General features: G+C 36.5%; 1 protein-coding gene across 2 annotated transcripts in view; it reads right to left on the reverse strand.

The window, feature by feature from the left end:
- PTPRK (protein tyrosine phosphatase receptor type K) overlaps positions 1-27722 on the reverse strand; it is a 739357-nt gene that overhangs the window by 443482 nt on the left and 268153 nt on the right. For both annotated transcript variants that reach the window (XM_072643296.1, XM_072643295.1), the window contains exon 3: positions 2715-2986. In XM_072643296.1, coding sequence (XP_072499397.1) covers positions 2715-2986 — 272 coding nt within the window. The remainder of the gene's footprint in view (positions 1-2714; positions 2987-27722) is intronic.

Below are 27722 nucleotides of genomic sequence, written 5' to 3' on the forward strand. Positions count from 1 at the left end.
ATTTAATTGTTTAATGTTACCAAGAATGTGTTTTTAGTAAATGTAAGTCACTGCTGAGGAAGAACTTATTTGCTATGTTTTCTTTGAGAGGCAGCATGAAGTATTGGATAAATAATGGGTATTGGAGTCAGAAAGACTGAATTCAAGTTCAACATCTGAGAGCTACGAGTTGCACACCTGAAAGAAGTTGTTGTATCTTTCAGGGTTAGGTGAAGCTCCCAGTGAGGTGGTACAAAGGATAGAATACTAAGCCTGGAGTCTGGAAAACCCAAGTTCAAATCCAGCCTCAGACACTAAAACTGTGACCCTGTCACCTCTGTCTTTCCCAGTTCCCTCAACTTTAAAAAGGGGACAACAACAGCAACTATTTTATAGGGTTGTTGTAAGGATCAAATGAGATATTTGTAAAGCGCTTTGCCTAAAGCTTGGTACAAAGTAAGCAATTCAATATTTATTCTCATCCTCTTCCCACTTCAGTGCCCCAGACAACTAAAACTATAGCTCGTAGTACAAGGGCAGACTTGAATTGGTAGAAATTTCTTATTGGGAAGCTCCTTACATCAATGAAAGCACAAAATCACTCCCCAAAAAAGGTCTAAATGATCATTACTGACAGGCATGAGAAACCAAGAGCAATCGAAGTGCGTACAAGAAGCAAACAAGCTCACAGTGGAGCAGAGGTGGGGGCTGTACACAATTGTCCATCAAAAACAATTCAGAAAACTTAAAAAGAGGTTCCTTTGTCAGTTATTATTATTACATAAAAGAAACAACCATATCAATTCCAAACACTACTTTGTATAACAAAGAGTCATTTAGTGATAGGTCCCTTGTTTCTAGGCACTTTTCTTTGTGACAATGGAATTCTTGAAAGAGATTACTGACCTGTATAAAACTTGCCCTCCCTTGCTTGCTAAACACATGGTATACAGACACATAACCTTGAGAACCAGTGAACTGAAGCAATGTATCATCATGCAGAGTGAAACAGAACAAAAGACACATTCACACTTTGGGATGCATTGTAAAATCAACATGAAAGCTAACATTTTAAAATTGCAGAATGCTTTAACAAGGTTGTTAACCTTAAGCATTCAGACATGGACCTTATAAAAAATGAAAAAGACAGGACTGGAGGCAGCATGGAAGATAGGAAGAGTCATTGTATCCAAGTGGCTCCGTGTAATAGAAGACATTTCTGCTCTGGCACAGATTGCAAGGACTGGTAAAGTCCCTTCGAAGTCAAAGATTCTCTGGGTGTATGATATCTAAATTCATGTGAACACAAAAATCTGAAAGCCTTTTCTGCATGTTTTCCTATGTTAATTATTAGCTGCACTATTTTAGCTCCTTTCTATTATTCTGCAGAAGAGCCCTGAATTGATCTAGGGAAATTGATGGAATGGAACAGAAGGCATCGGGCTACACATTTAATACCACCACCAACTGAGTACTTACAAAGATCCATTAGGCACAGGGTCCTGAACCAGCTACCTTACTTGGAAGAACCAAAAAATAACTATTCTTTGACTTCTAGGCACTTAATAAAGCAAAACGCAGTGTTTAAAGGAAAAGCTTCAACCCAAGACAAAGGAAATAAAATCATTTGTTACTTTTCAAGAAATACAAGAACAGCCGTGAAATCAGTCATACATTTTACCAGTAATCATAAATACATTAAAAAGGAAATTTAAACTACCAAACAATCTTGATTAACAAAATGTGGGAAGATATATCTTTTCTCAAACTAAGGACTTCTATCTAAGATGTTTGATAGGCTCAACATTAAAGAAAAAGCTCATCAAGATACCAGGATTTTGAAAACACAATCTTTAAAAAAAAAAAAAAAAGCAGCTCTCTTCTCTGGCTGCTGAATGTTTAAAATAAATAGGGAGCTTTACAATTAGGGCTTATGGTACAACCTTACCTACTGACTATCTTAATTCATGAGACAGACAGTCCCTCTCCCCACACACATACATAACACTTTTTACTTCATTTTTAACCTCAACTAATCAAGCCATTTCTTTAAAAAAATAATTTGCCTAGTTGGTTAAATATTCAATCTCATAATACTCTGTCCCAATTTAAGCATATAAATGACTCATTCAAAAAAACACCTCTCCTAAGAAGAAAAAAAATTTCTCTAAATGTTCCAGTTAAAGATCTATCAAACAAACTGATTTTTACAAAGGAAGATCTTAAAACAGCTAGGTGGCACCGGTGACAAGCTCTGAGCCTGGATTAAGGAAAGTTCAAATTCAGCCTCAGACATACACTAGCTTTGTCATCTTAGCTAAGTCACTTAACCTGTTTTTCCTCCATTTCCTCAACTATAAAATAGAGATAATAACATAACCAACCTCACAGGGTTGCTATGAGGATCAAATTAGATAATGTATGTAAAGAATTTAACAGTGTCTGGCACTTAGTAGGTGCTATATAAAAAGTGCTCATTCCTTTCTCCATCTCCTAGAGGCTTTTACACACCTGTGTTCACTAGATCAAATGTATCTGATCATGAATTTGGTTCCAATATGAGTTTGGATTTATCTAATTTTTATTGGAAGTCGTGTCACTAATTTAATAATTTAGTAGAGCTAAAAGATTAACTAATATCCAAAAAATTTTTACTTCAGTCATTCTGGTTGCAAAAGAGATCCTTTAACTTAAACAGAGGAAACTAAAACAAACAAACAAGCGCATAGTTTTACCTGATATTCATTGGGCCAAAAGGTGCTCACTGCCAGTTCAGCCCGAAGCCAGTCTTTACCAGTGAAGCCAGTCACATTCCAAATTGGATTAGCCAAAGGTCCTTTATTCACTCTAACTAATATGTTTAAAGTGCCAGGATTCATCCTTTTCTGGCTATATAAGAGATAGCTGAAATCAATACAATGTGTATCATTCTCCTTCATTGTTGGAAGCTGAAGTCTGGCTTTTTCTCCAGGGTCATGATTGGAGGAATCCACTACCATGTAGGATCCTGAAATGACATCAAACAAAAACAAAAGTGAGATAATTAAAAAAGAGAACACCAAAGGAGGAGGAGAAAAGCAAAAGAAGTCACAGAAATCTATCATTAAAGCTCAGTCCCCCAAAAGGGATTTCTCCCAATATGTAGTGTATGTACCAACTTAAGTTGACATGTTATGAGACACATGATTTTATACATAATATATATGCATATATAGTACACACATCTTTCTACATCTAATTAACCCACAAATTTTCTCCATTTATGCTGTTTCTTATAAAAAAGTCAATACACATTTTACCAATAAAAATATTCACTATTATATCATAACATAAATCATGATTAAAGAAACTTGTGAAAAAATATTTTATAAAATAAATACTCAAGAACCTACTTCATTAAAACTGAGCAAGAATGGTCTCAGATGGTGAAATAATCCTCACAACTGAATGATTTGGGCAAATCTTTCACATTCTGTTGCTTCTAAGCCTTTTAATGTAAATAAAGCTCCACAGGATTCAGTTGAAAGTTAGTAGGCTATTTGTTTACTTTTTATTATATGTAATAAATTGTCTTTATATTTTCAGAAATATTCATCCATTTTTATGCTATGAGGTCATTTGGCAAGCTAACATCTTTTCTGAGAAAGTTGCATATATATCTTTTAAAATGCAGTTTTGACACTGCAGGATAGATTGTTGAATGTTAAAATATTGCTCAGTAAAAATAACACTCAAATACTTCGATTTCAAACTATGCCTGAAATCAAGAAATATACCTGACAACACACAGAAGCAAATTTTGAGGTTTTCTTTTGTTTTCTTTTATTTTGTTTTTGTTAATGTGCAAGATGATATGGCAACACAGAGGTCATTTGTTTATAAATAATTCTACTTCTACCGCAATTGTATACTACCAGGAATAGTGAGTGAATAATAAATGCTTGTTAACTGACTGAAAAAACAAGTTACGAGAATGATTTCATGAAGTGCTTTACAGCAAGCGTAGCCAGCAAAGGTTTGTTTACACAGGTTTACGTACACGTCTACAACTTCAAGACTGTTAGCAATAAGGAAGCACTCCACGCAGAACAAATGAATGAATAATCAAATTAAACACACATAAAGAAACCACACCTCAAATCATATCATACAGTACGTTAGAGAAAGGTGTCTTGATGTAGCATATGATTAAGAAACTCATTCATAATTTTCTTTCAGTCTATTACTTTCAAATCCATGCCATCTAATATTCTCATGTTATGACAGGTGGGTTTTACTTTGTTTTTATTTTGGGGGGCAGTTGGAATTCCTTTCATTCCTGGCTCTCTCATTCCACACAAAACCACCATTTCCATTTCAAGAGAAAAATGAGGTTTGGGGTTCTTTTTTAATTAAATGACTTCTTCGTGACCTATTCCACAGAAATGGGATTTTGCTCTACTCGGTCACCCTTAGAGAAACAACCATTGTGATCACTATATACGATTTAGCAAGATGTCGTTGGAATGCAGCCAACTTCACCACTGATAGATTTTCATTAAAAAGGAAAAGAGTATTAGTAATTAGAAACTAGCATTACAAGCCTCCAATAATTATAGCTTCCTAATCAATTCACAATTAGACATTAGTGGTCCTTGCCATTGGTATCTGAAGGAGTATTGAATTAGCTCTCACTTTTACCTGTCCTTTATTGCTAAAATGAAGATTGAACAAATTATGACTCTTTTTATCTTCATTATCTTACAACTTCCACCATTTTTTCATGGTTTCAGTAATATCTTAAGAAATTCTAATCTATTTCTGTTGTTTGACTTTGATTTTAAGGGGAAAAAATAAGCAGGATGGACAATGAGAATGCCTCTGCAGAAATCACAGATTTGAAATACAATGAAAGAATTAAAACAAAATGAAAGAATTAAAAACAAAATACCAACTAAATCATCATAGTAATTAGCAATCTTCTGCAGCAAAATATTACTCTTCTGATTCCTTTGAAAAGTTCTATCACATTCCTGCAGGTGAATTATGGGGATAATCTGTACTTCTGTTGAAGAGCAGGAAATAAGAAAAGGGAACACAAAATCCAGGCCTTGTGACTCTGGTCTCATAGCTACTATGAAAGTAGGTGTTTCCACTGCAGAGAACCGCAGCAGTATGCTCCAAACACAAATATCTGTGCTACTGCGAAAGAGGCACAAGATGATTTCTCATATCCTCCCACAGCAACTGACTTTTTAATAACTGTAGTGGATAAAGAGATGACCCTGGAGTTAGGAAAGTCTGAGTTCAAATATGGCCACAGATATTTATGAGCTGTGTGACCCTGGACAAGTCACCTAATCTCTCTTTACTTCAGTTTCTTCAGTTGTAAAAGACAGACAGTAATAGCATCTACTTCTCAAGGTTTTTGTGAAGAAAACAAGATATTTAAAAACCACTTAGCACCGTGCTCCACACATAGTAGATACTCAACAGAAGCTTGTTTCTTGTTCCTACTTAAAGTTTAAGCTCACGTAAGCTTCTTGTTCCCTCAGCATTACAGAAGGAAAACTGCTCAATAATCAATAAATCAGTAAGTACAACTCTTTGCCAAGCACTATGCTGAGCTCTGTCACAGGTTACTAAGACTGGGGCTAGCAAGGCAAAAGTCAAGCAGCAGTTCTTATTCTTTACAATTTAACATTCCTGATGGGAAGGTAAAACATACAAGGACAATACCAAGTTACTGGAGGTGAGGAAGCACTAGTGGTTGAAGGAGGAAAGATCTCATTAAGGAAATATCACTTGAAATGGGTTTTGTTAGAGACTAAGCATTTGAATGAAAAACAAGAAGTAGAAGTGAATTGCAGGTATAGGGGAGAGTCTGTGCAAAATGCCTAGAAATGAAATATTATATACACACAACAGGAAATAGGTCCATTTGGCTGGCCCATGGAGGACCAAAGAGTTATCTTTTTTTTAAGAAAACATGGGCTGGAGGAAGATTTCCAATGACTTTGAATTTCATATCCAGGAGTTTTCATTTAATACTAAATGCAAAATGGAGAAAATGGATCTTCTTGAGTAGGACAGTAACATGGTCATGTCTGCACGTTAAAAAGTAGCACTTCCAAAGTTATGTGGAAAATGGTTCTGAGAGAGAAATGCAACTTGTGGTAGAAAGTGCAGTTAGGAAAGCAATGGATTCTTTATTACCTATTTCCACTTCCCAATAACTAATTGATGTTTTTCCTTCTATAACAGGGCAAATGCATATGGATGTACATTGAAATAAAAATAACTGATATTTATGTATTTCATTAAAGTTTTCAAAACACTGTGAATAACTAGTTCATTGGACCCCTACAATAAACCTGTGATAAATATTATAAATACTCTTGTTCCCCATTTTAGAACTAAGGAAATCAGAGTGGAGAGAGACTATGACACGTCCAACAAAGAGCTCTGAGGCAGAATTCAAACCTAGTTCTCTCTCTATTCAAAATTAAATGATCCTTCCATGAAAGAGTAGATAATGTAAAAGAGGATTCCTTACTTCCATAATAAAGGAAATTTTGGAGTTACTTAACATTGAGAAAAACAAGAATCCTCAATTACAAAAATATGGTTAAAAATATTTTTATTTCATTTTCCTAGAAATCAACAGTATATTGATCATCAAGAGCCTACTATAGAAAATCCATGTACTTCTTAAACTGTTAAAAAAAAAAAAGAGAAAGACAACATGGCAGCTCATATCATAAATAATGGTCAAAGAAAAGCCTATAGTAATAATAATCACAAGAGTTTTAAAGACATCTAAGCTATGGTGATCACTACACTGTGGCTATATATTAAGACTTTCCCAAGAGTGCTTCTCCTTGTTACACTTCAAAGGAATTTAGAATTAACTTAATTAACCTTGAAGGTGATGATTAATGAATGACATCACAAAAGAGTATGACAAGAATAGAAAAAGTTTAAATAAGTCTCAAAGCAATTGTCTTCTCTTCCACACTAACCAGTCACTCTTAGCACTTAGTAATGCATTCCTCTCCTCACTCTTCCCAAAATCACCCCCAAATACAGTGGCCTTTTTCCAGCCCTCACTCTCTTTGGCCTCTCAGCTACATTCGACACTGTTCTCCTGGCACTCGGATTTTTCCTTTTCTGTCTCCTTTTCCCACTCTCTCCATGGTTTCCTTTTCCTCTTTATTTGATCTCTTTGGGGCACAGACAGAGTAGTGGCATCACTGCATCAAAAAAAGTGTGCATAACTGAATATCTTTTGCAGCATAATTCTAAATCACTTTCCAGAATCTACCTTTTTCTCTTCATTTCAATATTGTACATGGCCATTAACCATGGATCTAGAAAGATCTGTGTATTTTATCTAATCCCTCTGCTCTCTCTTATCCCCAGTTTTACAGGTGAAAAAATTGATATCCAGAATGAGGAAGTGACTTTCTCTATATTAAAAAAACTAATATGAAAGCTAGGATTCAACTCCATTAGCTGGTGCCATAAACAACAAAATATTCCTGTCCCTACATCATACTCACTCTCTGCTGAATACTTCTACTTGATGGCACCACCATTCTTCCAGTTTCCCAAGCTCAAAAGCTCAGTCTTCTTTAATTTCTCCCATTCCTTCACAAACCCACCAACCACAATGAACTAGATGCTACATCTCATACATTCTACCTCTGCAAGGTCTCTGACATATACCCCTCCCTATATCCATCCTGTCAGACAACTAGGCAGTGCAATAGAGCACTGGGTCTCACGTGAGAAAGACATAAGTTTGAATCTGGCCTTGAATCAAAGTTATGACCTATATGACTTTGGACAACTCACTTAACTTCTGTTTACCTCAATTTCTTCATCTGAAAAATGGAAATAATAACAGCACCCACCTCTCCCTGGGTTGTTGTGAGGATCAAATTAGATAATATTTGTAAGGAGCTTAGCACAGTGCCTAACAAAGAGTAGGCACTTGAATGCATATTTCTTTCCTCTTCATTTCTTCTTCAGTGATTATGAACTACACTATTGTAACAGCTTCCTTGCCTCGATTTGAGATGAAGGATTGTATCTCATTTTAGCCTTGCATTGCCAGGACCTGACAGTACATGTTTGCTGAAATGAACTGAATTGGTTCACATGCCTGCATTTTAGGAGGTTTCAACCCTTCCTACTCTCGGATATTTTTCTCCTCTCATTTTGCCCTGGTAGTCAAACTCCCCTACAATCTGGCATTATTCTGACTTTCCAGTTTCACCTCCTACTAATTCCTTCAACTATACTACACTCCAGCTGAACTGAATTACTTGGGGTATTCCCTGTACACACCGTGAAATTTCTAACTTCTGTGCCTTGTAAACACTAGTCCTGTACCTAGAAGGACACAACTCCATCCCATCTCCCTCCTGAATTATCCCCATAATAAAATGATAGAATCATTTGTTTCCTGGAGTAGAAAAGATCTCAAAGACCATCTAAGTCAGCAATTACATTTCCTCTCATATCTGCAAATTTGCTGCCTGTGCATCTGTTATGTATTGGTGAATTATTTTTTTATTTCAGGATTTACTCCATGTGTCATATATAATACAAACTAAGTTGCATAGGAGCAGAAATCATGGATTATCTAAACTTCATATCCTCATGCTAGCACCCAGAATGCTGCTTTGCATATGACTAGCAGTTATTAAATACTGGATTCAATTATATTGTGCTTGGATTTTTTTACACATTTCACTCTTTAGGCTCTCTAAATATAGTTCTCTATAATCAGACCTTGATTCTCACCATTTCACCCATTAGGTACCTTAACAGTACTTGAAAAATACTTGTTTGGTGAATGAATAAATGAAAAATTTAAGCTACAAATAAATATGAATGACGTGTATAGTGACAACTTTACAAGAAATATGATGACTTCTCAGGTCCTTCAAAACCTCAGGCTTGGACCAAAAATCCTATTTCTTTGTGCTATGATAAGTTGTAACAGAATGAGCAAAAAAGAGAAAGCAGAAGAGGATGAGGGAAGGAAACATTCAACCACTGCCTTTGCGTTATACATGAAAGTAAAATCCTGCTTGTAATATGAGAAATGCTATTTATTCTCTAGTAATCTTATAGGAACATTATTGCTGCTATTAACACTGAATAAAATCCTACCATTCTGTTGCTGCAGGGTATACCTTGAAAGGTAGGTCAAAGAGAAATCAAATAACCATTCCTACTGGTATTTGAGTGGAAAAGACAGGAAGAAAGTGAAGTGAATGCATCTGCTCCTCCCAGTATAAATCTATTGAGTGTTTGGATTAAATGTTCTTGACTTTCATGTGTCAGGACCCTTCTGGGCAGTCTGGTAAAGCCTTTGGACTCCTTTTCAAAATAATGCTTTTAAATGCACTAAGTAAAATTTGTAGGAAGGAAAAATACATATAAAGGATAAAACACACATAAAGGAAACCACAGATTAGTGAAATAAGGATGTATTTCAGCCTCCCACCCACACCCCATCACATAAGCCACACAACTCGTGAAATCTATCCAGACCCCAGGTTGAGAACTCTAGTTCTAGAACTACATCACACCTAAAATCATAAAAATTTGACTCACTATACCATAATCAATGTCTCAATGTAACAATAAATGTAACAGACAAACAATATCATTTTACTGTAAAGGGAGAGGATGGGGTGGTGTCTTTAATTTTCCTTAAAAATGGATTATTTTGAGTACATCTTTGGAGCACCATCACACAATATAAAAGCAGTTAGCTCCTGGCATCAAGTGAGATTATCCCAGAAGAAGAAATGAACATGCCAGAAACTGTTGATTGAAAGAACTAAAGACATGATGTGGTAATACATTTTCGTGCCCAGACAGTTTAAGAAGCAGTAATCAGGAGTGCTGGGTGGGGGGAAGAGAGACAAACTGAAATCATTACTTGAGGCTCAGCCAACACAGGATAATTTTTTTTCTCCTTTGTTCCAAAAATAATGCCCTCAAGCCCTTCTACTGCTATGACCTTCACAGATGAATACAGTGGTTTGGGGAGGGGCATTTTTCTGGGCTGTCTTTAGTCTATATTCCCCACATGGATTTTTTTTCTGCCATCTTACTTCTTCTCAAAATTGACTGACTCTGGATAATATGGCTAGTTAAGTTGAGGTCATTGCTATACACAGAGAAACTTCAACATTTTAATAATATTTTAAAATTTATAAAGTACTTATCTCCTCTGAATATCTCAGCAACCCTGTAAATGAGACACTAATTATTTTTTCCCATTTTAAAGATAAGGAAAGTCAGGCTAAGAATGATTAAATCATTTGCTCAGGTCTGAGTGGCTGGTTGGTGTTTCTGGAAGGATTCAAATTCTAGTATTTTGGACCTCAAGTCTAGGAATTTATCCATAATTATGATGATAAGCTGACAGTCATTCAAGGTCCTCCATTTATCCTGTATGAATCTCAAATTGATGTAGACCACCCACTCATCAAGACTGCAGTGCAATGAAATGAAATGAATGCTGGCTCTGGAGTCACAGAAACTGGGTTCAAATGCTACTTCTGACGCTTTCTACCTCGGTGAATTTGGGCAAATCAAATAATCCCTTCGGGATTAAGTTGCGTCATCTAAGAAATGAGGGAAGTGAACTGGCTGACATTTGAAGTCACATGTGGCTTTGCATCCATGATCCTAGGACTTCCTCTAATCTTTCACAACTATTAAATCTTCTACAAGTGACGCCTGTTTTACCAAGTCTGAGAAGAGATACAGCAGGCATCTGTTTTTGGTTATTTTCCATGGAAATCCAGTTCAAATCCTCTAATGAAATTTCAATATACTGAACTACAGAATTTTTTATTCTGCTCCACTCCACGTCCAACTACACACTTTAAGGTGAAAAAACAAAAAATAAGAAAACAAAAACTGAAATCCTATCTGCTTTTCCCCACAGACGACTCATGAGAGGTAATATGTTAAAAGCCTTTCAACAAAGGTACTACATCAGCATAAAGAAATCTCATTTTGCTCCCATGAGCAAAGATAAGGATCAAGACTAAGAGGAAAATAAAAGGAATAAGAAACAAAGGAGCACCACAAAGAATAAAGAAAAGTGATAGAGGCTTAAGAGATGAAGGTGAATTATAGCTGTCTAAAGAGGTGATGCTAAATTGTTCATAGCAGGATTTGAAAATTGCTTATTTCAAAACCACAGGTATATCAGGACCTGGCAAAGTCAAACAAAATGAGAAATTTAAAAAGAGGGAAAGGAAAAACAACATATCTTTCACAAGGAAATGAGGAAGAAAACTCTGAAACTACAATTACTTTTATTTATATTTTGATTCAAAACAGATGAAACTGGCTTCTTTCTTTAGATGGTCCATCATCAGTATTCTTCAAGCTCTGCCAGTCTCTGTTTCTTCAGATAAGGCTTCCATGCTAACAAAATTCAGTACTCTTCCACAGAAGTAACATGGTGTACTGGATGGAGAGCTGTCTTGGAATCAGGATGACCCTGATGCACATCCTACTTCTGAGAGATACTGAGTGTGTGACCTTGAGCCAATCACTTCCTCTCAGCACCCTGACCAAAGTTCTAAGACGAAAACCAGCAGAGAATTCGATCTCCTATAAGTAGAGGAAATAACTCTCTAAGAGTGTCCTACACCTTCAAAATAATAGGTCCATTACCAAAAGAAAAGGGGAAAAACCTGCCTTTTGACCAAATACCTCGTCTATGCCAAAATGCCTGATTAAACAACATGATTAGTCCTCATAGCCTAAGATGAAAGTGGCTGAATTTGAACCATTAAAGAATTCCCAAAAGCTTTTGTCTCCAAAAATATATATATATATATTTTTTAACCTCCCCTTGATTTGGCAGAATACACAGGCACATTCCTCTTGGGTGAAATATTTTCTAATCCCTCCAGAAAGGCTTTATGAGTGTTTTGTGTAACCAATTTACATTCAAAAATGGAACAAAAATGTTTTGATAAGAGAACAACCTCAATAATCTCTCAGAAGGCAGATAAGACTAGAAAGAAGCCTGCTATTGAACATGTACAGCAGTTTTCCTTCCTATTCTAACACAAGACTGGGGGAAGGGAGGGGAGGGGACTCATCTGATACATGCTAAAATTTAGGAATTGGGATTATTTGTTCCTGTTATATACAATTTAATCTTTACCCACACACAATATTGGAAATCCAAAGTATGAATCTCCTTTACATGGCCTGCTCTTAATTTCCAGATATTCCCAATTAAATTTAGATGACTTGAAATTGTTTTACCATATGATTATCTCCAGAAGCAACTTAAATGTCAATTTCTTTTGCCTCTTTTCCTAGCATCCATCCAACACACACGCACACACACACTCTTAAACACACATGAATTGACCATTTTCCTTTTCCTTATCTCAGATAATCCTCTGTGTTCTGTTTACTCATTCCTCTTACACCTAAACCAAGAAGAAGTATACATGTCAATATGACATGCACTAATAAATCTCCATCAGGAAACAATTTGTCCATTCATTCACATTTTTTTCCCCTTATATGGTCATAATTACTGCATGCTCCTTTCTGGTTCTGTCTTTTCACCCACTCTTTAATATTTCATAAAGGATTTTCTCTACGTCCTTGTACTCTTCATAACTTTCAGACAAAAAAATCCAGTTGAAGCTAGATGTTCTTTTGGTAGCATACAATTTTAACATGTAAACTAGATCTGGCAAAGGAAATTTCACCAAGTTGAATAATGAGGTAGGAAGCCAGAATCAGGAAGAGTGAAAGGAATGGAAATAGACAACAAAAGATGGTCTTCTCAGCAAGTTCAGCCATAGAAAGAAATGAGAGGATAAGGATAAGGAATTAACCCATTAGAAGACAGGAAGAGGAAGCAAGGAATAATGGATAGAGAGCTGGCTTCAGCAACAGTTTTCCTGTCACCTTTACCACCTAGTGAATGTGTGATGCTGAGAAAGTCACTTAATACCCAAGTCAATTCGACAAGACATTAAGATTCAGAAGAACTGTCACTCAACAGCAGTAGTAGAGGAAGTCCCCCCAACTCCCAATGGGAGTGCCCTATGCCAATTAATTAGGAAGAATTTATTAAGTGCCTACAAATAGTCCCCATCCTCAAAGAGCTTATATTCTATAGGGTGGCAAAAATAAGGAAACTCTTCCATTAACCTTATCCTATCCAAAAAACAAAGGATCCTGATTAACAACAGAAGAGACATGCAATATATCCCCCCCACAAATCAAATCTATCTTGTCATCTTCCAAGTGGGAAACTAGGAACTTTTTATTTAAGGAACAACAAAGTCAGAAAAAGATACTTTGAACTGTAATAAATCTAAAAACGATAATAGAATAAAAAGTGAAAGCAAAATTTTAACGTTTACCTAGAAAGACTTGTACAAACTGCTGCAAAGTGAAATGAGCAGAACCAGGAAAATGTTGTACACAGGATCAGTCACATCGTGTGATGACCAACTATGAATGAATCAACTGCTCTCAGCAACACAATAATCCAAGGCAAATGGAATGGACTCATGAGGGAAAATGCTATCCTCATCCAGACAAAGAACTGCTGATAAAAAACTTCATTCTTTTTCATGCTTTTTTTCCCTTTTGATCTGTTTCTTCTTCCACAATTGTGACTAACATGGAAACGTTTTATATGATAGCACACGTATAATATATATCAAATTGCCTACCGTTTTAGAAAGGGGGAAGGGAAAGAGGGAGGAAGAAAAATGTGGAATTCAAAATCTTATAACAATTAATGCTAAAAATTGTCTTGATACATAACTGGGGAAAAAATCTTTTCTGATCTTTTCTTAAAATCTGATCTTTTCTGGAAGTATAATCTATAATTAAGGCACATAATAATAACTAGCATTTGTATAGAATTTTAAGGTTTGCAAAGCACTTTGCAATTATCACTTTTTTTTATCCTCACAATAACTCTTTGAAGTAGGTTCTATTACTATACCTATTTTAAAGATAAGAAAACTGACAAAAACATTAAGTAACTTGCTCCAGATCATACAGTTAGCGTTTTATGTAGAATGTGAATTCAGGTTTTCTGGATTCTAAGTATAGTACCCTATCCACTGTGCCACCTAGGTACCTTTGGCAGTTTCAGATTGAAACAGGGGTCACTAAAACTGTACATATGGAGGCTCCCTGTGGGTCATATGTTAACACTGTAAATAACTTATGAATATTTGTGTATGTATGTATATATGTGTGTATACATATATACATTACCATATTTTTATTTACTTTGTTAAATATTTCCTAATAACATTTTAATCAAGTGCAACATATTTGAGAGTGTTGTGTCTGCCTATGGCCCCCGGACTGAATGTCTGACACCTCTAGTGTACCTTTTTAAAATAATAAAAAATGTGGCTTTGTTGGCCAGGGACACTTTCTGTCTGCTTTATGCATTCCAAGGACTATGCTACAGCCCCAAATATTAAGAACGTGAGAGCAGGAGAAAAAAAAAAGTTTCTACAAACTCAAAAATCTTTCAAATAAAGAGTCTAAATCGGTTAAATGGAACACTTTGAAGCCTCTGGGGGCTGATGATTTTAGGGAACTCTAGGAGTATTATTGTTCCCACATATACAACCAGCTAATGTGCAAAACTTATTCTTGCTGTTGTCCATCATCAGATATTCTGCCTGCTACAACTGCCAATAGCAGATGCTTAAAAAAAATACCAGCAAAATGCACCTGGTCAGTTATGAAATGCCATATTCAGCAACCTTATGGCAAAGAGAAGTCTGAGCAGCAAGTGAGGGTTTCCTCTCCAACTGGTATAAAATAACTGCCAATTTGGTTCCCTTTCTCATAAACGTGCTTCAGCATGGGCAGGCTGGCACTCCAGCAGTTTTCTCTAGAAGCTGAACAAGCCTTATGGATAGGGACTGAATCTACCCCTTTGACCAACAGGTAGCAAGTTTGCACTTTCTACATACTGCCTTAAAGAGTAACAGGGAGATAAAGTGATTGGCAAGAGTCCCATAAAAGTCAGTCTGTGAAATGGGACTTTAAGCCAGTACTCTTTGCTTTTAAGAACAGGTCCTTTGTGTCACTAGCTCATAGTGCAAATATTCCCACCTCCAACTAAGTTTATTTTTTCACTCATGGGGAAAAAATGGATACTTCTTTAAAGAAATTTTTTTTAGGAGGCAGGTTGGATGGTTCACTAGGTGATTTGGAGTCAGGAAGATCTAAGAATGAGTGAAAACATTCCTTACATTTTGACTAGCTATTGATCCTGTGGCAAATCATTTAACTGCTGTCTGCCTCAGTGTCTTCATCTGTAAGACAGGATAATAAAAGCACAACAGGACTGTGGTGAGGATCAAATGAGATAAGAAATGTAAAATGCTTTTTTAACACTTCAAAGCACTAAATAAGCACCAGTTACTTGTTTTTGGAAAGCAGCTAGTTGGTGCTGCAGAGAGAGTGGACTTGAAGTCAGGAAAGACTAAGTTTGGATGCTGACTCAGGTACTAAATAGATTTGTGACTCTGGACATCTTAATAAACCTCTCAGCCTCAGTTTCTTTATCTGTTAAATGAGGATAATAACAGCACCAACTTGATCGGATTGCTGTTAGGATCAAATGAAATAATTTTGATAAATCCCTTAGCAAATTGTAAAGAGCAGCAGAAATGCTATTTGTTCTTTGCAATTTTCATACATTGCTAAACTGAAGTTCAAAATGAGCACAACACTGAAGAATTTCAGTTTGAGTTAATACGCTTGAAGTATCGCTCCTTGTCGAACTCTAGATATCAAAATGAAGACAGGATAAACTGGTTCAACCAAAGTAAGAAACGCTAGAAATATCTGCCCATCCCTCAAAGACAGGCTTGTTGTGGTTTGGTTTGGTTTTATGGGAGGACAGTTAAGAATCTGAGAAACTGTTGAACTAGAGACCCTACACACACAATTGCTTCCCTCTCAATTTCTCATTACTTTTTAAAAAAATTTCAGACTGATAGGTTTCCTTTTCAGGATTTCCTTACTACTCTTTAAATTAGATTTTTGCATTCAAGAAGAGAATTAAATGTCTTCCACATGAGAATTATCAGCAGGCTCAAGATACACTCCTAGATCATTCTGTTAACAAGCAACCCCATGGAAACATTTATTTGATTAAAATGAGTTATTTCTCTGAAAAAAAAAAAACACCTAATTTGACTGTATTGAACGTTTACAAGGCAGTAAGAAACTTCCAAAGGAAGAAGCTGATTTACTGATAAAAGACATCCATAAGTGTGGCATTCAAAGTGTATCAAACTACCTTTCCACAGATACGTATAAAAACACTTCTCCTCCAGCCACAATGGGATGACCTAGCATTTCTGCAGCATATCCTGGACATGCTATCTTCTCTCCATGAACCTGTCTGACTCTTATTTCTCATTTTTCCCTTTGAACATAAGAAGGTCTCATGGTGGTTCTTCAAACACATGGGCTGTTCCCTTCATTGAACTTTCCTTCATTTTTAAAAAATATTATATCTATTGCTTGTGACACTGAAATGAGTATGGCAACCTGCACTGCTATTGTATTTATCTTTTTAAGTAGAACAGTCCAGAAACAAAATATTTTACCAATAACTATCATAGATCCCCCAGATTTTCCAAAATAGTTCCAAATTTCAGATAGTGTCCGAAGCTACCAGAGGTTTAGGATCAAAGATAAAACTTTATGTTTCTCCATTTGCATTTTTCTGTGCAGCTGACAAGGATCAATAAATATGCTTGGGGTGCTTCAAAGAATGTAGTTAATAAATTAAGGAACAAACTTCTATCAATTTAGTTTTGCAGAATCCAAGGAATCAAAAGCTATTCCTCAATAACAAATCAGCAAATCCATGAAAAAAATCAACATATCGAGCTTCTAAACATGTAGTATGTTGTTTTAACCCAATCAGACTAGCTGATCAGAGATCCACTTAAAATTACTAGGTGTAGAAAGTGCCTTACTAGATATCTGGATCAGTGAATGAATTAAAGTTCATTGCAAAGATATTCAGTAAGAGATCTCAATAACACTAACAGCTGTAAGAGCCTAGACTACTTGTATAACTGTAGAACTACTGGTTACAGAATGAGAAATATAGTTTTAAGCCTCTATCTAACTCAGGGGGCAGTCAATCTAGTTTTCTCCTTCACATGCTTGCAGGGCATTATGCTGGTAGCTCTTAGAGTTTTATACTGGGGCAATAAGTGGTTCAGTTTGGTTGAATTGTGTGGGATGTGAAGGCTAATAGTCTAAGAATGACATGACTAAATTTGTGCATAACACGATTAATGAGGCAGCATAAATCTGTTGAGGGTTCAGGCAAGAGAACAGGCAGAAATTGAAAGTGTTCTTAAAAAGATCAGTAAAAAGCCTACTATATCCATATGACAATGTGGCCAAGCTCTCAAAGGAAGCATCACAAATAATTAACAATCACACAAAGGATTGCTTGAAATCATTAATAATAAATAAGGTACTTTTTAGTAGCAAAAAAACTGCTAAGAAAGCAGATGTTTATCAACTGACAAGTAAATTATGGTATCTGAACGAGAGTTATTCAATAAGCATTTATTAAATGTTTGCTAAATGCCAGATATTGTGCTGAGGGTGGAGAGATCAAGTTTGGGTCAGATGTTGGGTATGTGGGGTTAAAGAGAGTGAGGAGTCAAGGATGACACCAAAGTTATAAATTTAGGCACCTGGAAAGAAAAAGAAAAAGAAAAATTATTTGGTGTTGTAAGAAATAATGGGTAAGGTGAACACAAAGAAGCATGGGAAGACATTTGAACTGTCTTCGTATTGTCATTAGAATCAGGGGAAAAAAAATGTACATACCAACTATAATGTAAATGAAAAGATCTACAAGAAAATACTCAAGATTAAATGTGAATTCTAATGACCAAAAACATAACTTGGTCTTGGCCCCTCCCCCCACTTAAAATGAAAATGCAGCTCCCTCCATTCCACTTTTGTAGAGGTCAGGGGGCAATGACCATAGAACATTGCCTATGCTACCAGACTTGGTAGATGGTTAGTTTTGCTGAACTTTCCCTACCTCCCTTTTTCATTCTTTGTTGTAAGGGATATATCTCCCTCATCAGACTCACTGGAAGGTTGAGGGGATGGGAATACAGTGAGAAATATAGATGATATGAAAACTAAAGATGTCATTAAATTTTTTAAACTCCAATTGCAATAGTACCATAGTCAATAATATCAAACAGAACTAAGTAAACAGACAGTAGAGATGGACATGAAGGCATCCTTGAACTCCTGGGGGACAACCTCCTCTTACCAGATAACCTAGAAAATTTCAGTCAGCTTTTGTGTGAGCGATGGTCCCCCTACCTTGTAAATCTTAGCTGGAATAGAATCAGCACCAGGTGCTCTGCCACATGAAAGGAGACTAATGTCCCTCAAAACCTCTTCTTTAGTTGGAAGTTCGGCTAAGGAGGGATTGACTTCAACCTCAGGTAAACAGTCAATAGTCTCAATACTGATTGATGATGGTCTGATGAGAACAGTATGGAAGTGTTCAGCCCATCTCTCTAGGATCATGTCCTCATCACTAATCAATGTGGCTCCATCAGCACTGAGTAGTTGTGATGCACGATAGGTTTTTGGTCCATAAATAGCTTTCAAGAAATCATAAAAATGCTTTGGATTGCTACTCTCAGCATAAAACTGAATTTCATCTGCCTTCTTACTGAGCCAGGAATCCTGCATCTCTCTAAGCTTGTACTTTGCTTTGATGGCAGAATTACTGAAAAACTAAGGATTAACGTGTGTTCGTCCTTCGTTGCCAAAGAAGACCATGCCATCAGAGAAATAATGACATGACTTGCACTTGACTTTGCTTTTGAGTAAGGGAGGGCTGTGCAGGTCACCAGTCTCACTTCTCCTCCAGAGCCATCTGAATCCTGTGACCGGATATTCATCAGGATGACTGGAGATGACCCAGGATGAGGCAATTGGGTTTAAGTGACTTGCCCAAGGTCACACAGCTAGTGAGTGTCAAGTGTCTGAGGTGAGATTTGAACTCAGGTCCTCCTGACTCCTGCACTGGTTCTCTATCCACTGTATTACCATATGTGTTTACTGAAACTGAGGACAACTGAAGGGAGGTTAAGGAAGAGCAACTACATAGACTTAATGAATACAGCAGGCCCTCACAAACTGCATCCAAGGAGGACAAAAGCACTAACAACCGGGCCTGCTGGCATATAACTATAATCCCAGCCTGGGGAGACAGGTTGGTTGAGGGGAGGGTTTGAGCCTTGCGGATCTCTTGAGTTTGGGAGTTCTGAGCTACAGTGATAGGAGATCAGGCCCATATGGTGACATCACCCTTTCTCCATGTCAATATGTAGTGGAAGATCCCAAAGATCTATTCTTGGGCCTGTGATGTTTAATATTTTTAAGCGACTTTAATGCAGGCATTGATTGCACATTTTACCAAATCTACTGTTGACAGAAAGAAAGGAAAGAAGGCTAACATACTGGATGACATAACTGGGAGCCAAAAAAAATAATCTTGACAGATTAAAGGACCAAACCTCATAATATTATATTTAATAGGGATAAATATAACATTTTGTTCAACTTAAGGAATATTTTATTATTTCGTCAGCACTCCCATTGGGCAAACTATTTTCACTAGCAAACTTCAACCTTTTTATAGTTTATTTATAGAGGTCAGCAAAGTACTGGCCCAAGGGCTTACCAGGACCACAAGCTAAGAAAACTTTTATATTTTAAAGTACAACAAACCCATTTAAAAATGTAAACATCATTTTCAGTTTGTGGGGTTGTACAAAAACAGCTGCTAGATATTTGTGTAGGATTAATAGACCACTTTTTGAAAACATCATGGCGGGAGCAGGGGAGGGATGGGGCGTGGGGAAGAGATATCATTTTGTAATGGGCAAAAATTAATAATGTGATGCATCACTAATTATGTTCAATCATTTATACAGCTTTAATGAACCAATAAAGATTTATTATGGTAAATAACAGTGGGATTGTCTGATTTAATCCTATTGAAGCAACAATATTAGTGTGCAAAAAAGGTTAAGAGTTAATTATCATACATAAGGATGGCTTAACAATAATCTTCCCTTCTTTCAGTAGGACCACAATACCCTAGTAGACATATCAACAGTAACGCAATACTGCTGCAGAGGCCGCCCCACCCAGCACCACAAGAGAGGCAGGCAGTCCTAAAATGTCTGGGAGAGGTCATCAATAAAGCACAGAGAAGGGAAGAAAGCCAGTAGAAAACCAGTGTTTTTTGTACAAACAGCCCTAGTGAAAAGGATTCTGTGGAAAAAAAAGTCTATCCTATACACGAAGGAAGAGCTTCTCCTTGATATCACCAGGACCCTCAAACACCAGATAATTCAAATTGCAATCAATTCAACAAATATATTTTAACTATAAATTATGTGTTTGAGACACAATGCTAGGGGATTAGGATGAAAAATGAAAAGCATACTCTCTTTCCTCAAGGAATTTACAATAAAATAAATAAATAAGGCACTAGGGACAAAGGCACTTGGCCTCTCAGAACCTCAGTTTCCTCATTTCTAAAATGGAAAGAATAATAATTACGCATCTACTTTTTAATTCATAGGGGAATAACATTGAAGCTTGTAATAGCAACGTAAGTGAGTTATTGCTGTTGGGTCAAGCACAGTGCCTAGCACATAGTAGGCACTTGATAAATGGTGATTTATGTGAAATTAACAGATGATCCAAATAAAGTAAGAAATGGAAATTTGGGCAAAGAGAGTTTGAGAGAGGAGGGAGCATCAAGAAAGGCTTCATGGAAAATATGTCACCATTACAGAAGCTAGAAGAAAGAAGGAGAAATGGGGAAGGAGATAATTACATGCATGGGGGAAATTTCCACAAATATGTGTAATAACCATAGTGTAAGACAAAATCCGTTTTGATTTTTCCAGAATGGCCCTTGCTAAGCCCTTTACAAATATTATCTCTTTTGATCATCACAACAACCCTGGGAGGTAGAAGCTGTTACTATCCCCACATTACAGCTGTGAAAACTGAGGCAGAGGTTACGTGGTCTTACACAGCATCAAAGAGCCGGTAAGTGTAAAATCACATCGTCATTAGACTAATTTATCATCTGTATGAAGGAAATACCAGAGAGGGAAAGTAAAAACAGGAAATTCAGTTTGGATACTACTACAATACTCCAGACAAAAGACAGTAAACATCTTAAAGAGTGTAGCGGTATTGTGATCAAAGAAGACAAATTCAAGAGATATTCTGGAGGCAGGACTCAGAGGACATGGTAATTGACAGGATATGGTGGCTAAGGGAGAAGAAGTTAAAACAAAAATCAAATAAAATGAGAAGTCAAAGGCTAAGGCAAACTGGGAGTGGCAGTAGGAGCTAAAATGATCTTCATTTTGTACATACTAAATCTGCGGTCTTACTAGGACCTACAGGTGCAGTGTACAGTAGATAGCTTAAGAATAATAATTTCATAGAAGGAGAAGAATCAGGAGAGAGGAATGCCAAAGAAATCCAGGGAATTAAGATGATCAAGGAGAAGAGATTAGTCAACACTGCCAAATCGTGCAGAAAGATCAAACAGAATATATAGACTAGGGGGTTGCAGAGACATGGCATTTGGTGATGACAGATTGAATCACAACCCCTGTGACCCTCAGTTTCTCCTTCTATAAAATGGGGATTATACTCAATGGTGTTTTGAAAAAAGTGTTATGTAAACATGAGCTGCTAATATTTTGGTGGTGTCTCCAATCTGTTTTTTGTGATATGGCTACATAGTCATAACAACAATGAAATTATGATGAGTCTCTTAATTGTGTTTCCTGTTTTTAGTCTCTGACTCTCTCCAATACATCCTCACAGAAGCCAAAATAATCCTAGAAAAAAAAATCTGCTCATGATATTCAAGAGAGGAAGCCTAGTATACTATCTTCAAGTCCCTCTTATTCCTTTCTGTTCTTTGTTGCAAAAAAATGGTCAGTGTATTAAGAGGAGAGGGGGGATATACTTGGGAATGACAGTAGGCTAAAACTAATTTTCATAATTAAAACTTCTAAATGTTCCTTAAATTAAATTCCAATGATAGTAACTAACATCTGTACTGTTCTTTCAGGTTTACAAAGAACTTTAATACAACTACCATTCCATTCTGTTCAGTTCTCTTCTAAAACAATGGTTAGCATACCATTTAATAAATATATAATAAATATATATTATAAACGTATAATAAATATACGATAAATGGAACTGTAGTGACTAACCATGGCAACTTTAACTTGTCTGAGCAACGTTCCCTAGCAAATTTCCAACCTTCCATTTAGAAAAAAAATATAGGCTGAATTTGGCTAAAGGCAGAAGCTCTACAATATATTCAGACTATGGCATAATAACTGCCTTTTATGTTTATTCTTTAAACAAGCACGCTGAATTTGGAATACTGGTTTGAATAAAAGCCACATTTTTTCCCAAAACCGGCATGTAAAAGGCTCAAGCATATCCTAAAATTGTTTTCACTCACAACAGACTTGAGAAGAGCAGTTGGGTAACACCTGAAGCCCTGGTCCACGTCAGTGGTTTTCTGACAAAGATCACAATCAGGTGTTACTGTGCACCCAAAGAACATATCTAGAGATATGCTTTTTTTTAAGATTGTAAAATTATGGGCATTCAAATTTAAAAAGGATACAATTTAAATCTTAAAACAACAGTTAATTACTCTATTGCTTCCTGCAAAGATGCAGGACATCATTAGCTCAGCAGTAGCCATTTTGTTTAAATAAGAACTTGGTAGAATACCAAGAACATTTCCTTATCTTCGGAAAAAACACAACTGTCAAAGTAGCCATAATGTAAATGCTTATGAATCCCTCACATTCTTTGGATAGTCTGAACAAATTCAATCCATCCTGTTAAAGACCAGAAGGAACTGGAGGGGGAGGAAAAGTTTTATAATAAGGTTGGCTGTTCCAGCTGACAGTTAGAAACTGTATGGGATAGGGACAGGGAAGGGTTATAGGGAACTAACTCCTAGGTGAAGAAATTCCATTTACCAATGCAGCTCAGCATTTTGTCTCAACTTTAAATTCCATTTACCAATGCAGCTCAGCATTTTGTCTCAACTTTCTCTTCTTAGAGAGTTGCCTGGAAAACAGTAGAGGTTAAGTGACTTGCCCAGGGTGCTATAACAAGCTTTTTTGAAACAGAACTTGAACCAAGGTCTTCCTGGTTTCAGGGTTGGCTTTCCATCAATCAGTTAACTACATGACACTGCTGCTCTAATATGAAAAATGCTTACAAAAGAACACTCTCCAGTGAAATAATTGCAAGATGCCAAGAAAGGGGCTGGATGACAACTAAATTAATGGCTGGTTTTCAAATGCATCAAATAGCAGGCCAAGAGCTCTACTCAAAAAGGGACAAAGCAAAATAATGCATTTAGAAGGCATCTGATACATGCAGTTAAAAAGATCGCAACATCAAAATAAGACTGAATGGTTATCTCCGGGTAGAACGACATCAAAATTAAAATCTGCCATTCATTAAGGATAGCCCCTTGACAGACACCCTCCAAAGGTGGTATTCCATGAGGGTTTTTCCAGAGATCCTTCAGTTGGATTTTATGTGATTCTAAATCTATCATCTAGGACTTTAAAAATAATGTATTTCAAATGTAATAAACAAATAGCAAAGGTGCCAGTTTTTGAAAAAAGCTATATAAGAAAAAAATGGAGAATAAAGATAAAAATTAATAAAACACACTTAGTTTTATTAACATTTTTACATATCACATGACAGTAATTTCCTTCCATACTGCTTTCTTAAAAAAAAAAAAATGAACCAATAGTTAACTAAAACAATTTGATATACCATATATGACTAAAAGAGTTGAATAAAACTTCATTTAAATTGAAAGATAGAAAAAGTTCAACTCAAGAATATCTATTATATTGCACAAACATCCTATGTTCCACAAAATGATGGTTCTGTATAATTAATAAATACAGGCTTTTTTTGTTTTCAAAGAGATCTTATTTTAGAAATATTGCCAGCATTCCTCCATAAAATTCCATGTTAACCCCATTATCAAACAGCAATGGACAGCATCATCAGTTACCAACAATATGTCCTAAAACTTCGGGAAGGGGGAACCATAAATATCAATTGAGTTGAACTAGGATTTCTAAAAATGCTGCACAATTTCTCAAATGTTATTTAAAATAACATCGTACGGTGGAACTAGTCCTACAAGCTCTTTATTAAAAGAACCTGACTTTGAGACTCTGACACTATATGGCCTTACACAAGTCATTTAACCTCTCTGAGCCTCAGTTTCCTCCTCTATAAAAATAAGGAGACTAGCTGGCCTCTGTGGTACCTCCCAGGTCTAAACGTAACATCCCATGAATCTATGAGTTATGTGATCACCTCTGCCTATCTGCAGTGTCGGACTCTGGGAAAAAAATCCACCTATATTTTTATACTGTGTCAATAAATCACATCATATCAGTCTCAAAGAATCAGAATTACAGCTAATCCAAAGGACCAAAAAGTATAAATAAGTTGCAATATATCAACAATAAGAAATTTTAAAAATATTTTTAAAGAGTACAAAAAGATAACACAAAGCTCTATAATGTAACTCTCCTCACCACCCCCCAAAAAAGAAAATAGCCCATCTAGGAAAAGATTTAGGCACCACAAGTAGGTAGATAGTGTCTGTGCTGCGCTGGCACCTATATAATGCTAAAAGAAAGCTGCCAGCCCAATGGATGGAACCCCTTTGTAGGAAATACAGGCTACAGAAAGAATTCTAAGGCAATGGGGCTGGGAGTTGTTATATTCTCCACCATGGGAGAAAGTGCTCACATCAGTGAGATCACAGATCTTTTCAAGAACTACAATATAAAGTAAATCTTTGAGACTGAATAGCAATCTTCCATTTATTTTTCTTCTTCATTATGTTCCATATTTATCCTGATCAGGTTGTTTAATCAAAAGACAATGTGTTCTGGGGGAAGAGGGAACTGTCACTATCTACAATGTGTGTGTGTGTGTGTGTATGTGTGTGTGTGTGTGCGCATGTGTGTCTGGAGAGACAAAATTGGAATTAATTGTGATTGAAATACAATTCTCATTATCCCTTCTGCAACAGAGTTGGCTTTCTTAACAGAAAGAGCTCAAGAATATGAAAAGCAGATACTGTCTTTTAATACTTTGAAAATGAACTGAATAAATGAAAAATTAACAAGTTCTTAGATAGGAGGGCATTTTAAAAAGAAATGCATTTTAGTGTCCAACAAATGAGTTCATGAACTTCCAGAAAAAACTTGGACCAGTGGGATCCCTGGGTATAGGAGAGTTAGCAGTAGAGTGGAGTCAGGAATAGCAAATCTGATCATTTTTAGCTACTCAGAAACAATACATCAATAAACATTTGTCGTTATTGTTGTTCAGTCATTTAAGTCTTATTTGACTCTGCAACTCCATCTGAGGTTTTCTTGGCAAAGACACTGGCATGGTTTGTCATTTCCTTCTCCAGCTCGTTTTATAGATGGGGAAACGGATGCAAACAGGGTTAAATGGCTTGTCTAAGGTCACACAACTAGTAAGAGCCTGAGGACAGATTTAAATTCAGAGAAAGGAGTCTTCCTAACTCCAGGTCCAGCACTCCATCCACTCAACCTTTAAACATTTTTAAGCACCAACTATATGCCAACAAGGCACAGTACTACCAACTAGGGATAAACAGAAAACCATAAAAGAGTCCTTGCCTACAAGGAACTCACACTCTGATGAGGGAAGACAGCATATTAAAAAAAAACACTAAGAGTTGGGGAAGGGTATGATGGATTCTAGAAAAGTGAAGCCAGGTGGAAAATGATGAGATCGCTACCCTGGGTGCCCTCCATACTATGATGTTGACTCTCCAAACACAGGGAGAAAGAGACCCCAAGAGTATGTAGGAGGTGTGAATTTAAAGGCTGATGTGACCTTGCAGAATTCTGATGAGTCAAACCAAGGAAAAATTCAAGAACAAAACACCTAATTTCAGGTTATGATAGCAGGATTCCACAGTATGACACAGTAGAAGGAGTACTGCCTTTGGAATCCTTACAAGATGAGGGTTCATGTCCTCCAACTTCATTCTTCTCCAAGCCACATCAGTGACCCATCCCTACTGGACTACCTTCACATGACTGTCTTTGTCCATAGGCCTAAATACATAGATGACATGTTTATAAAATTTCTAGGTGACTGGACTTTGTAATTTTCTTGATAATTCTACATGTCAAATTCATCAGTGTACTATAAGCATTTGGAAATGCAAGACTGAAGGTCATGCGACAGATTAACTCCGGACAAATAGATCCAAGAATCATCTGAACAGAAATGATCACTAAATCAATGGATGAAGATAAGATCACCAAGAGAAATAAGAGAGGGAGAGGGAGAAGGAAGGAGCAGAGGGGAGGGGAGAGAAAAGTGACTAGGCATGGCCTGGATAAAGATTGTGATAAGGAATGGTCCAGCATATAGGATGAGGAGACAATGGGGTCACAAAAACTTAGAAAGAAGAGTGTGTCAAGAAGATGGTGGGTAACAGTAGCAAAGGCTGCAAAGATCAAGAAGGATCATGATTAAAAATAGTCCATTATTATATTTGGCAATTAGGAGAACAGTGGTAACTTTAGACAGAGTAGTTTCAATTAAATGATGAGATCAGAAACCAGATTTCTGAGTTCAGAAGATAATGAGAGAAATGGAGGCATTGTTTCTAGACAGCCTTCTCAGGGAATTTAACCACAAAATGGAGGAGAAATATAATAGTAACTGATTATTCATGTAGGGCTTCAGGATTTACAAAGTGCTCTTACCTATACCATCAAGATAAATAAAATGAAGCAAGGAGGATTAAAGGCACAGCCCAGAGTCTCACAGCTTCTAAATACAAGGTACCTTCTCTCCCAGCTCCATTTCTGACTCTTCTGACTTTTTACCAAAATCGTGCTTTCTTCCCTGAAGTCCTCTCCTTTGATTGGTGAATCTTAACTTGGGACCACCATTTCCTGGAATCCTCACTTCTTTCCCAGCTAGACCCTTGCCTTTTCCACTCCTTTCCCGGTAGCCTTGCCACTACATGGTTACCTTTTCCCTCTCTTTCACCTCCCCAGCTCCCTTAGATATGTGAGGTGAGGAAGAATGAGGATGCAAGGTTCTGAACCTTGGAGACCGTTGTCTTCAAGGTCATTGAAGTCTTTTTTGGTTGTATTTTTCTCCTCAATGCTTAGCACAAAGCCTGGCAGACAGCAACTATTTAAATAAATGCTTTACTAATTTATCTGCTTATCTACCAATCTATCTAGAAAGAGCAGAATTTGAATACAGATCCATTCAGAAGATCAGTTTCAAATATAACAGCTCAGTTTTCAGCTCGTCAAAACTAAAGAGTAAACTGGGAAATGATCTCCTTATGACAGAACATGGACTGTGCTGGTCAGTAAGTCTTTGTTCCATTGCCAAAATACATTCATATTATTAACTAGAGGACGATATCTACTTACTCCTTCTTAAAGGCAGAAATAATACCTAATATTTCTATACCCCTATAATGCCTAAAGTGATATGCTTTT

This window comes from Notamacropus eugenii, chromosome 2 (assembly GCF_028372415.1).
Source record: "Notamacropus eugenii isolate mMacEug1 chromosome 2, mMacEug1.pri_v2, whole genome shotgun sequence".
NCBI lineage: Eukaryota > Metazoa > Chordata > Mammalia > Diprotodontia > Macropodidae > Notamacropus > Notamacropus eugenii.